The 14,467-nt window shown below is 32.7% G+C and overlaps 1 protein-coding gene across 1 annotated transcript; it reads right to left on the bottom strand.

Moving 5' to 3' along the window:
* Positions 1–10,510: 10,510 nt before the first annotated feature.
* Positions 10,511–12,849, bottom strand: LOC139485939 (cyclic GMP-AMP synthase-like receptor 2). The gene has a single exon (XM_071270620.1). The coding sequence runs from the start codon at positions 12,808–12,810 to the stop codon at positions 11,731–11,733; it is 1,080 nt and encodes a 359-aa protein (XP_071126721.1). The 5' UTR covers positions 12,811–12,849; the 3' UTR covers positions 10,511–11,730.
* Between the last annotated feature and the right edge of the window lie 1,618 nt (positions 12,850–14,467).

The raw sequence follows: 14,467 nt of genomic DNA, 5'->3' as shown, positions 1-14,467 counted from the left end.
TGTAATATCATGAGCAACTCGACGGGTGCCACATGTGGAGCAGGATCTGATTACCCTTCCGGAGCACTTGAGAACCCAGTTTTTGGTGGGGTTCGTGTTGCTTAGTCTTTAATTTTCAATGTTGTGTCTAGTGTACTGTTATTTGGGAATGTGTCAAAGAGACAACAACCAGACCATAGAGCAGACAACAGCCGAAGGCCACCAATGGGTCTTCAATGCAGCAAGAAACTCCCGCACCCGAAGAAGTCCTTTATATTGCCCCTAAACAAATATGTAACTAGTTCAGTGATAATGGACTTCTTTAAAAATCCGAATTATACACAAGATACTTAAATTTAAAATGTTTGTCTTTTTATATTTTAACCATAGCGTTGTCAGTTTATTTTCGATCCATGGGTTTTACTGTCTCTCTGTTATCTTTCATCCTCTTTTATACGTTCAGGTATTTCACATTCAACATTTTATGGTAATATTCTATACAAAACACAAAAATTACGGCATTGTTTGTTAATTCCACATCGGTAAGAGGTAAAGGGAGAAGCTTGAGGTTTAACCCCACTGCATTTTAGCACCTGTTCAAAGTCAGAAGCCTATGGTCTTTGCTTATCTTGTATGTTTTAATTTTAGTTCATTAATATACTTTGGAGTTTATTGTGAAGTTCATTTTCACTGAACCAGTTTACATATTTGTTTAGAGGCCAGCTAAATGCTGCCTTCAGGTGCGCGAATTTTTCGCTATATTGAACACCCATTGCTTTGAAACATACTGCACTTCCATTCCCAATTGTGCATATCAGACAAGGTCGTCTATGTTTACAAACGCCCGTATTATCTTAGCGAGAAAACAAAGGGTTACAATCAAGTATTGCTCGTACAAATTTTAAAACCAATATAAGTTACACAATATAAGATGTGTATATATGTGATGCTAGTATTTAGTAGATACCTTAAATCAAAACATTACAAATAAATGTAGGTCTAATACAAAAAGGACTATGACAGATACATGATTAGAAAGTAAGGTCGAGGGAGTATTTCTGTTGTTCAAGTTAATGTCAACCAAGATAAACAGGCAAACTATATTTAGCAGACACTATTTTAAAGAACCTTTTTAAAACTACCACTTTTGATACTTTTTCATGTTTTTGAATAAAAGCAAACTACACATATTTCTCAAAATGTACATAACTTTTTAAGACTATTGGAGTAATCTCTGAATTTCAAACAATTGTAAAATTTAAAATTTTTTTTAGGTGAGTTATAAGTTTCATAGTGGGAAGAGGAGAAGAATGAGACTGCAAGACAATTGTTAATCCAGTTTATTACATAATATCATTTGATTTTACACAAAGACATGATCATAATAACAGCGATTTACACACACTTTTAAAATCATATTAAACATTTGCAATGCATATCTTCAACTTATTGGATATTTTAAGGTTAACAAAGGATTCCGCATCTTTCAACCAGTATCTATAGCAGGAGTACACGCGCTTACATATCTCACCTTCTTATCTAATCATTATTATTTTGTTGATAGTCCTAAATATAAAGCTTTGCTACAACTATCACATAAACTTATCATGATTCAGGAAAATGAGGTCAATGTCATATAAACCATGCAAGAATACATGTACACCTTACTATCATTCAATACACTAAATATAGTTGACCTATTGTTTATAGTTTCTAAGAAAAAGACTTAACCCAGAAAACTAAACATTGACGAATGAACCATGAAAATAAGGTGAAGTTCAGTTTAACTATGCCAGGCAGATATGTACAACTTACAATTCTTCCATATAACAAATAAAGTTGACCTATTGCTTAGAGTTCATGAATAACAGACTAAAACACTGAGCAATGAACCTTTAAAATTAGGTCAAGGTCAAATATAACCTGCAAGACTGACATGAACATCTTAAACAATTTCGATACACCAAATATAGTTCACCTACTGCATATAGCATTAAAAAACAAAATCTCAAAAACATACATTTGACCACTAGAACATGAAAGTGAGGTCAAGGTCAGATGACATCTGCCAGTTAGACATGTACACCTAAAAATCATTCCATACACCAAATATAGTAGAACTGTTACTTGCAGTATAAATAAAACAGACCAAAACACAAAAAGATAACTTTAAACACTGAACCATCAATATGAGATCAAGGTCAGATGAGACCTGCCAGTTGGACATGTATACCTACAGTCTTTCCATACACCGAACATACATGACCTGTTGCTTATACTGTCTGAGAAACTGACTTGCAATTGACCACCAAAACTAAACCCTGTTCACTGAATCATTGAATAAGGTCGAGGTAAAGTTAAAACTGTCTGACGGCCATTGGGACGGCCATGAGGAATTTGCAAACATACCAAATATAGTTATCATATTACTCATTATAAGAGAGAAATTAACATTATCTTTTCATGCATTGGTATCCATGATATTGTCTATAAAACAGAAAGGATCTAGGAATATGTGACAATTGTAAAACATAGTATAACAGAAATTAATAAGGTTCAATGGAGACTTTTATAAACCATTTAAACTATGGCAATGGTTGAATTGGTCAGAATGTGAAGAAAAAAACACAAACATGAAAACTGAATGCCTCGCAATATAACTCGTATAGGGATCTGTAAAAAAAATCATAGATCTGTCTCCAATGCATCAATCAAATTCAAAATCTGAAGACCAGTTAATTAATAAATATCGGCAAGATTGAAATCTCTAAAGGGGGTGGGGTCTAATATCAGCAGGCAATATATTAGAGAAAAAATTAAACAAGTGTAAGGAACATTTTAGTTCAAAATGTAACATGACCACTCATGTATAATACACCTTACATAGGTCATACTATGATTCATAAAAAGTTCTTCACCCGTAAATTAAACTTATCCCATATATCCTTAACCAGAAATGATAAAAAAAAAAAGCAAAATATGTCCTAGTACTGGTTGATCTTTTGATAGGATTTAAAAAGAAGTAAAACATATTTTTGGATATAAAGTATTGTTATAGTTGTGGGAAAATACACAGTTAGGAACATCGCATTTATTCAAGAAAGACTTTTTTATCGTTAATAAAATATGAACCAAAAAATACGCGTCGGGCATAAATGTAAAATTCCAATCCTGGTATCTATGATGAGTTTATATAATGTCTTAGCTTCGGATGAAGGAGGATAGAAAACTAAGGACCTAACCCTAAAAAAACTATCGTAAATTCAGAAATTATTTTTATGTTTTTATTAATGAAAATAATGCAATTTGATCGCAATCATAAGAATTTGCATCTAGTAAATCTCATACATTTATCTTAAATTGCAATAATTCTAAATCAAAAATCGGAAAATCCAGAAGTACTATATAACATTTTTATGCAGGAAACCTTCTGACTAATTAAGCTACCAGTTCTTATTTTGTACTATAAATAAATATAATCAACTAAAGGGTAGTTTTATTAAGCGTGAGTTAGTCTTCGTTGCATTTGGACAGTCTCATTGCTGCACTTGTTAAATTAAGTATATCCGTCTGAGTAGCTAGCATAAAGCATTGTTTTGCGCAGTCTGTTTCACCAATCTTCTGATGACATTATTTATGCCAAGACAAATATTGGATAATGATTCATAATGTGAATGATACCGATAGGTAATACGGTACTGGATAATTGTTTGTCGTAACAGAAGCAAAGACTGTTTATAAAATCTTGCTTTATGCAGATAGAAATAACACAGGAATCTGAGGAAATGTGCAAATATGATAGGAGGAAAACGAATATATTGCATGTATTGTTCAATTATGTTTAATCGAAGTTCTTGTGGACTAATTGGTGAGTTGATAATGAATTTGGGACACTTGACTGTCAATGCTTTTGATGGAAATTGTGGTTTGTTTCAACAAATGTAGTCGATTTTCAAGGTTTTGATTTAAACCGGTTTGCCAAGGATAAATTAATTCATTGGTACATTTCCCTTAGACATTATTGATTATATCTAAAGATAACAAGTTAATGTCATGAACATAAAAGAAAGAAGCTAGCACCAGCCACCCAGCTACTGCGTCTGAATTTGTTCCAATCAATAGATGACTGAGATGACGTTTATATTTATGTTTGTTACTACATTTTGATTCATCTTGCAATATTTGCGGCTCATTTTGGTGTGCAAATGACAGCATTACAAAAAAGATACTTCTTGATATTTTAGTGCTTGAGTGATGTAGAAAATAATATAGCAGCGTGAGAGGTCGATGTGATTTCGAAGGAGTTGAAGGACTAGTCTTTATGCCATGCAGTGATGCATCACGTCTACTAATTGACGAATCATTGGCGGTGAAAGGTAGTCTCCTTATATCAAAAAGAGTCTCTGACCTAGCAAAACAGAATATCCCTTTTTCAAATAAACTCCTTAGGATGCTGGTCATTTTGTCGTTTTAGTCATCATCAAAGCCTGAATAAAATAAGTTGTTATCAGGAATAAAATAATGTAATAATGTTGAATATTCAACACAGTATATAAGTCTCTTTAAAGAAGCCATGAAGCATTGTATTATTTTGTCTGGTCTCCACTTTGATGGATCTGAATCTTCCGATATCCAAATCATCAAGGTTTTCACAAAATAAGAACACAATTTTTTTTTAAAGATCGTGCTTTTCCACAATCTCTTTAATCATTATTTTTAACAACGCATAACATAATAACTTGGTATGATTGAAAGAATATATGCATAGAAAATATGAGACACTTCTCTGCTACTGAAAAAGATATTCTCCATTATAGATTTTCATTGCTGGAACCTTTGTAACCTATGGGAACATATAGAACACCACAGGAGATTATTCTGGAAATAAGATCAGGAGGAGGCCATGTTGTTCGAGTCCTTATGATACATTGTTTTGCCTGTGATATCCATTTAACACATTTGAGACACCACGCTACATCCATGTTTTCGGTTGCGGATGAAATGCAAGGTCCATGAAATTTCGCCAAACTAGTATACACTTCACTATCAATATTTGTCACTTTTTCCATAAAATATAGTCTATAAAGTTCACTTGATAACTTTCTACTAAGAAATGAATTCTTAATAACTTCTCTACGATTGAAAATTAAATCAGAATCATTGACCAGATATACTCGTGGGAAACAAGGATGTGTATCCTCTGTATTCATTACCGATGGAACAAAAAGGCCAGATTGAAGAACAACATCGTTTTCTGATCCATAAACTTTGAATACAGAATCAATATACATTATAAGTTTAAGTTTAATCCTTCACCTTTACTTCCACTTGTGATTTTGGTTCCTGTAGTGCTTGTAACCCCAAGGTCATCTTTAATGTAAGTTAATCTCCTTACTTTCACCTCATCTTCATTGCCAATTTTCTGGCACAGATACTTGTAAATATCTACCGATAAACTATTCTCTGCAGACATTTGTACTTTGTTGTATATTTTTATATTGAAAGTATAACTAATCTGCAAAAATTAAGACATAAAACAATCAAATTGTGCTCTTTTTTGACAGATGAACCCTATTATTTCGCCCTACGGTCGATCTTTCATCTAATCAATTCTAGCACCTGTCGGTGTGTTCTACGACAAGAAAAAATTGAAATATACATTATCTATGACATCATTAGTATATGTAGTAAATGAGCTATTAATTATGGTTTTAAATTCCTTCGACTATTATCTAGTTACAATTTCACTGGACTTTGACACAATTTTATTTAGGGGCAGCCGAGAACCACCTCTGGGTTGTGAATTTTCTCGCTGCGTTGAAAATCAATTGGTTGACTTCGGCTGTTGTATGTTTTTTGTTTTGATCGGGTTGTTGTCTCGTCATATTCCCCATTTCTATCCTCAAATTTACTACGTCGATAAGACAACGTATTTTGTGTTTCGGTTATTCACTAATTACAGCATTCTGAAGCCATGGATCAAGGGAACATTTCACCTTACTGACTGTACGTTCAAAGTTATAGTTACTTTCCAAAAAAACCCTTATTTATGAAATTTCAGGGTTTTTTCTTATTAAAATTTCGAACAAAACTATATTGAAATCTAAGTAATAAAGGTATATTTTTGTATGCATATTTCAAAAGTACACATTGTTGAAGTTGGCCTTCTACCAAAATTTCAAAAAAAAATCAACAAGGGATCCTTACTGTATCGTATGACCTCAACATACATTTATCAAAAACTGTCTGATATCTATATAGTTAGTTCTCTTGATAGAGGACAGTTCAAATGTGTAGAGCTGAAGTCCTCATTTCGACACAATTAACGGACGTAACCTCGATTTAGTTCATCATTATGGCATCTTTGTTTTAAAGATGTCAAAGCATGTATATTCCAATTGTCGAAACAACAATCTGTCCTCTTCCTAAAAATGTTTCAAAACTAAATCAAACGCAACAACGATGTTCTAATTACAAGTGCAATACGATGGGTGTCACACTTGGAGCAGGATCTGTTTCGGTCCATCTGAGACCACCACTGTGTTTTGATTGAGCCGGTGCAGCTCTGTCTTTAGTTTGTTTTCAATTTTTCAATTTTGTTTGTCTTTTTGGTCGTTATGGATTTGTTTTTGCCATGGCGGTGAAAGTTTGTCTTCGACTTAAAGGTTTGAATGTCCTTTTGGTATTTTACTACTCTCTCTCACATGTATATGTAAATTTTGAGTCTTTTCCTAGTGGGCTATTCAAACGTGTCCATTATACATGTTATATTTGATACGCGATGTGAATAATAAACAAACAGCAATCAAACATGCTAATTATGATGTAATAGAGAAGAACAGCACAGGTCAAAGACAGATTTAAACGACTAGGAAAGTAAAATTGAGAACGGAAATGGGGAATGTGCCAAAGAGACAACAACCCGACCATAGAAAAAAAAACAACAGCAGAAGGTCACCAACAAGTCTTCAATGTAGCGAGAAATTCCCGCACCCGGAGTCGTCCTTCAACTGGCCCCTAAACAAATATATACTAGTTCAGTGATAATAAACGCCATACTAATTTCCAAATTGTACACAATAAACTAAAATTAAAATAATACAAGACTAACAAAGGCCAGAGGCTCCTGACTTGGGAGAGGCGCAAAAGTGCGGCGGGGTTAAACATGTTTGTGAGATCTCAACCCTCCCCCTATACCTCTAGCCAATGTAGAAAAGTAAACGCATAACAATACGTACATTAAAAGTCAGTTCAAGAGAAGTCTGAGTCTGATGTCAGAAGATGTTATAACCAAAGAAAATAAACAAAATGACAATAATACATAAGTCTTTAATTATATCCGTCACTGAATAGTACCTAATACAGTAGTTTCACTTTTATTGAAGTTATGGTTTGATGTTATACAAAAGAGATATAATTCGCATTGTTAATCCAGAAAAAAAGATACGATGCTTCCTTGCAATTTGTCTCTTAAGTTGGTTGGCAATTAATAGTTTTATGTGTTACTCTATTGAGTAAATCGTCTGTAATCTCTATTTTTCGGTTAGTTCCCCTCTCACGTTAAGGAACCATGAAATAGTCTTATGAGGAGATCCAATGTCGAGTTTTATGTATAAGCAACGTGTTTTATATCTCTGCATTTGTTATGCTTTCTTCTCTAAAGCGATTACCATAATAGGTTTTACCTTAATAGATCGTGTTACCAGGTTTGATATCTACTTTTGGTTTTCTTCTTATAAATACAACTATGTAATGTATTTCACAACTTGCGGACTCAAAGCAGCATTCAGATTTCTATACAATGTTTTGTTGTCGCAGGTGGATTAATGCAGGTTAAAATTGCAAATCCTCTAAAAATTTGACAAATCGACCATGTATTTTTAAATGTTATTTTTAACATATATGTAAATGTGCATGGTTAAACCCAAATAAAGAGAAAGTACAATTTCATTGTGAATGTGGGAATTTTCTATTTTGACAATGACAATTTTATATAACTTTCCAGCTCATGCCTAGCAAATATTTTTATATTCTTATTAAATGAAATCAAAGCCTAGATAAACAAAATAATTTGATCGATCAAATCGTTACATTTTGTGGTCATATATTTTCATTTAGTAAATATTATCTTAGTTTTAAATTCACTTACATACAATAAATTGCGGATGTAAACTACTCATTATATCTCTCCAGCACTGTATATATATTTTCAGAACATTACTGGCGATAACCATATTGACATCTTAACTGATGCAAAAAGTGAATTGTACGAACAATTGTAGAACTTCACCAAAAAATCGTATTTCAAGTGATTGTCATCTAAGTAATATAGGCGATAACAGAGATATGATTAGTATTTACAGCAACAAAAGCAATGAAAAATTATTAGAAAAGAAATGGGAAAGAGAACATTTCAGTTTTTCGAGTTATTCACTTCCAAAATATTCGAGCATACTGTACAAAATAGACACAGTATGTGCATGTCCCAAGTCAGTAGCCTGTAATTTAGTGGTTGTCCTTTGTTTATGTGTTACATATTTGTTTTTCGTTCATTTTTTTTATATAAATAAGGCCGTTAGTTTTCTCGTTTGAATTGTTTTACATTGTCATTTTGGAGTCTTTGATAGCTGACTATGCGGTATGGGCTTTGCTCATTGTTGAAGGCCGTACGATTAACTATAGTTGTTAATTTCTGTGCCATTTTGGTCTCTTGTTCGAGATGGCAATCATAAGAAATCTTCTTTGTTATACTGATTGACTTAACTTCTAAAAAGCTATCATTTGTATCCCATACGTACATAACTGTTCAAATGACAAGCCTGTCAACACTGAGGTTGTGAGTTCGAACCCCGCTCGTGTGGGTACACTCGACTCCAATCTTATGATTATCAGTTTTCCTATCGAAGGTCTGCGGTTTGCTCCGGATACTCTGGCTTTCTCCATCAATTAAGACTTGCGATCATGAAAAAGCCCAAAAGCGGTGCTTAAAAATGGCATTAAAATCAATCAACCAATCATAACTGTCCATGCTTATATCGAGAATAATCCATTTGGATTGTTTCCATCAAGTTTTTTTGTTCCATATGATTGGTAAAACACTTTTGTATTTTTTTTTTATTTTGTTGTTATTGATATGTTATGTGCTGATTTATATACATAGTGTACTCAGCTTATGTTTTTACTCGAAATCAAAAACCTTAAATCACAGAATTTACGTACTTATTTCTTTAAATCTGCATTTACTGCGTAATGCTTCTTTTCGTATGGAAACATTGGGAACAATCTGCGGCTCAGAGTTCATATCTTTACCCTAAATGCTTTGCAATACGATACTTAATATGAGTATTATATTGACCGAAGCGTTACGTAGTATTGAACGGAACGAATATGATCCGTGCGCCGCAGATTGCACGAGGAGAAGAATAGACATACAAGACGAAATTAAAACCAGTTTATTTCATAACATTATATTATTTTACTCGATAAAATTGTAATAATTACAGAATTGCACCTGTATTACACAAACACTTTGAAAAGAATTGACACCTTACCAATGAATATAGTATAAGTTCAACAAAAGATTCCTTACATATCAATTAGTATTATTACCTATCTAGTATATTATTCGGAAAATACGTAATTCATCATTATCATTAAAACACAGATATTAAAAACTATCATCTTTACATGCTTGAATATCAAACAATACATTATATCATTCAAACAAAAATATAAAAACTATCATCTGTACATGCATGAATATTCAACGATCAGATAAAAAAAACTGTGAGGCATAAGCCGAAAATGTAAGTGAAAAACTCATTAGCAATATTTTTAAGCTTGTTTTAACAAAATTGAGCTATACTGGCTGCTAAAAGCGAATTGATATTTCACTAGTTCAATTTCATTAATGGTTGATCAAAATAATCTATAATTTTTTTTCTAATCGTTGTTAATGCCTGTTTCATTTGAATGAGCAGAAATTTGAAAAATGTCGGAGAGGTTCAGATCTTTAAAAGGAATTTCTTATATCAGCAGGCAAGATATTAGAGATAAAATGAAACAAGTTGAGAGAAATCTGGTTCAAAATGTGGCATGACTACTCATGTATACTAAACCTTACGTCTGTCATACACTTATCCATGTATTACCGTTAACCCGGAAATAAACCTGTATCAAATTATTCCATAACAAGGAAACAAAACCATTCGTAAGTATTTTAATGCTCTTCAACTTCGTACTTTATTTGGCCTTTTATAACATTTTTTATTCGAGCGTCACTGATGAGTCTTATGTAAACGATACGCACGTCTGGCGTAAATATTAAATTTTATTCCTGGTATCTATGATAAGTTTATTTTCAACAAACCAAAATATTTCATAGAATGTCTTTTGATAACAAATTGATCGTTCCTAGAACCACACTATCAAGGTTTTCATTTAAATTCTGATTGTAAATGATGATGTATAAATTTGGAAAGCATGTAATTAGATGTGAAGTGAATGACAAACAAAACAAAAAACAACCATAAAGTTAAATACTTATTGTTTTTTCACTAAATTATTCATTGAAGTGATTGCAACTGGGTGGGTACCGCAACGATAAGAACTCGCATTCCGATATCATATACACATATCTGAAATTGCAATAATCAATACCACATGTTTTCCATTCTTCAAAAATTGCAATGATTAAAACCCCATGATGTCCATTTTTCAAAATTCGCCATAATAAATGCACTCAATAATATCTATATTTACAGTATATAATTCTGAACCGAAATCCAAAAGAGTGGCAAAAGACATTTAACTCAGCCACATAATCGTTCTTTGGGCTGGAGATAAATAGAATAAACAAAAGGTCATGTTCATTCAGTATAATTTAGTCTACATTGCAATTGCACAGTCTAATTGCCGTGCAGGAAAGATTTAGTTCATCAATCTGAGTAGCTTGAAGAAAACATTGTCTTGCTGAGTGTGTATCACCAATCATCTGATAACATCTGCCAAGACAAATAATTGATAATGTGTCATGATATGTATAAGATTGATTAGTAGTAAGGGGCTGCATAATTGTTTGTCGTAACTGAAGCAAAGACTGTTTACATGATCTTTGTTCGTGTAGATGGTAATAACATAGGAAACTCAGAAAATGTGCAAATGTGACAGGTTGTAAAGATATAAATCTTTCATGGTCGTTGAATTGTAGTTCTTCTGGACTAATTGGTGAGTTGTCAATAAAATTTGGACACTTTACTGTCAATGCTTTTAAAATTGTGTAAAGTTTTGTTCGTTTCAACAAGAGAAGCAAATATTCCTGGGTTTGTGTTAAACCGTGTTGCCAAGGATATATTTTTTCACTTGTACAGTTCCTTAATGCATGGTTGATGGTATCCAAAGATAACAAGTAATTGCCATGAACATGAGAGAAAGAAGCTAACACCAGCCAGCCACCCATAGCATCTGAACTTGTTCCAATTAACAAATGACAACGGTCACGTTTGTACTTGTAGTATTTATGTTTGTTGTTTGATCTTGGCAGATCTTGCAATATTTGCGGCTCATTTTTGTGTGCAGATGACAGCATTACAAAATAGATACTTTTTGACATTTTAGTACTTGAATAATGTAAAAAATAATAAAGCAGAGTGAGTGGTCGGTGTGCAAACAAACATTTATATATCATTATTGTATGCTGTGATTCAACAATTCGTCTTAATGACGAATCCGTGACTTTAAAATGTAGTGTTCTTATATCAAAGTGAACACAGTTTCTGATTGAGCAAAACAATATATTCCTTTTTCAAATAAATTCTTCAGGATGCTGATCATTTTGTCTCTTTTGTCAAAATCAAATCGTAAATAAAACAAGTTATTATTGGGAATAAAATAATGCAATAATGTTGAATATTCTACACAGTATATTAATCTCTTTAAACAAGCAATGAAGCATGTAATTATTTTGTCCGGTCTCCATATTGATGGATCCGATTCTTCTAACATCCAAAACATCAAGGTTTTCACAAAATAAGAACACAATAATTGTTTTAAATCTTCGTGCTTTTCCACAATTTCTTTAATCATTATTTTCAACAAAGCATAGCATAATAACTGGGTATGATTGAAGGCAAATATGAGACACTTTTCTGCAACTGAAAAGAACATTCGCCATTGTAGAATTTCATTACTGGACCCTTTGTAACATATGGGAACATATAGAACACCACAGGAGATTAATTTAGAAATAAGATCAAGAGGAGGCCATGTTGTTTGAGGTCTTATGATCCATTGTTTTGCCTGTGATATCCATTTGTCACATTTGAGACACCACGCACCATCCATACTTTCTGTTGTGGTTGAAATGCATGGTCCATGAATTTTCGTAATACCATGAATATATGTCATGTCTTCCATACAATTTAGTCTATATAGATCGCTAGAAAGATTTCTCCCTAGAAATGAATTCTTAATTCTTTTTCCAGGATCTACAGTTAGATCATGATTATTGACAAGATGCAGTTGTGTGAAACATGGATGTGTATCTTCTGCATTCATCAACAAAAGAATACACTTACAGGATTGAGGGACAAAATCACTTTCTGATTCATAAACTTTGAATGAAGTATCAATAAACATTAGATCAATATCACTCCCATTTAACTGTAGTCCTTCATCTTTACTGCCACTTGTGATTTGGGTTGCTGTAGTGCTTGGAATCCCAAGGTCATCTATTATATAAGTTAATCTCCTTACTTTCACCTCATCTTCATTGCCAATTTTCTGGCAGAGATACTTGTAAAACTCCAATGATAAAGTATTCTCCCCAGACATTTGTTCTGTGTTGTATATTTGTATTCATAGAGTGTAACAAATCTTCAAAATTAAAGAAATTAAACAATTCAATTGTGCTATATTTTAACAGATGAACATTAAATTGATATCAAGATCCATTTTGTTACACCTTGTGATCAATTTTATTTGGCAATCGCAAATGACAGTCAGCTGGGCTTAAGAACATTAGTTGTTCGACCTGTTAGTCAATTGCGTTTTGTTTAAATATATTTTTTCACTTTTTTGGTCTTTTGGAAAATGTTGTTTGTGCTGTTTTTAGACCCTTCTACAACGAAATTTGTTTGACATGCACACGTATAAAAATTGCGGTTTTTATCCAACGCAATCATAGGTTTGAACGTAGTTTTCAATTTAGACTCGTTGATATTTTTTGTTTGGGCATGTATCATATTTTCCCTCCGGTTTATATGATCAGTTCATCCTATATTGACTCCTAATTTCAAGAGTCAATCTTAAATTGAGAGTAAATTATATGGCCTTCCAAATACCGTTTCGATCCCTAACATCACTGAAGAGACATATATTGTCGAAATCTAGATCTGGTGTACTAAAGAAATATTGACACCGAATGTTTGTGGTACAACATCGTGGCCACAAATTAACAAAAAACAATTTCTGTGCAGTATTAAATTTATATTAAGATCCATTTTGTTACATCTTGTGATCAATTTTATTTGGCAATCGCCAATGGCAGTCAGCAGGGTTAAAGAACATCAGTTGTTCGACCTGTTAGTCAAATGCGTTTTGTTAAAATATACTTTTTCACTTTTTTGGTCTTTTGGAAAATGTTTTTTGTGCTGTTTTTAGACCCTTCTACAACGAAATTTGTTTGACATGCACACGTAAAAAAATTGCGGTTTTTATCCAACGCAATCATAGGTTTGAACGTAGTTTTCAATTTAGACTCGTTTATATTTTTTGTTTGGGCATGTATCATATTTTCCCTCCGGTTTATATGATCCGTTCATCCTATATTGACTCCTAATTTCAAGAGTCAATCTTAAATTGAGAGTAAATTATATGGCCTTCCAAATACCGTTTCGATCCCTAACATCACTGAAGAGACATATATTGTCGAAATCTAGATCTGGTGTACTAAAGAAATATTGACACAGAATGTTTGTGGCACAACATCGTGGCCACAAGTTAACCAAAAAAAATCCTGTGCAGTATTAAATTTATATTAAGATCCATTTTGTTACATCTTGTGATCAATTTTATTTGGCAATCGCCAATGGCAGTCAGCAGGGTTAAAGAACATCAGTTGTTCGACCTGTTAGTCAAATGCGTTTTGTTTAAATATACTTTTCACTTTTTTGGTCTTTTGGAAAATGTTGTTTGTGCTGTTTTTAGACCCTTCTACAACGAAATTTGTTTGACATGCACACGTACAAAAATTGCGGTTTTTATCCAACGCAATCATAGGTTTGAACGTAGTTTTCAATTTAGACTCGTTTATATTTTTTGTTTGGGCATGTATCATATTTTGCCTCCGGTTTATATGATCCGTTCATCCTATATTGACTCCTAATTTCAAGAGTCAATCTTAAATTGAGAGTAAATTATATGTCCTTCCAAATACCGTTTCGATCACTAACATCACTGAAGAGACATATATTGTCGAAATCTAGATCTG

The sequence above is a fragment of the Mytilus edulis genome, chromosome 8 (genome assembly GCF_963676685.1).
Source record: "Mytilus edulis chromosome 8, xbMytEdul2.2, whole genome shotgun sequence".
Lineage (NCBI taxonomy): Eukaryota > Metazoa > Mollusca > Bivalvia > Mytilida > Mytilidae > Mytilus > Mytilus edulis.
This window is presented reverse-complemented; position numbering and strand designations above follow the sequence as displayed.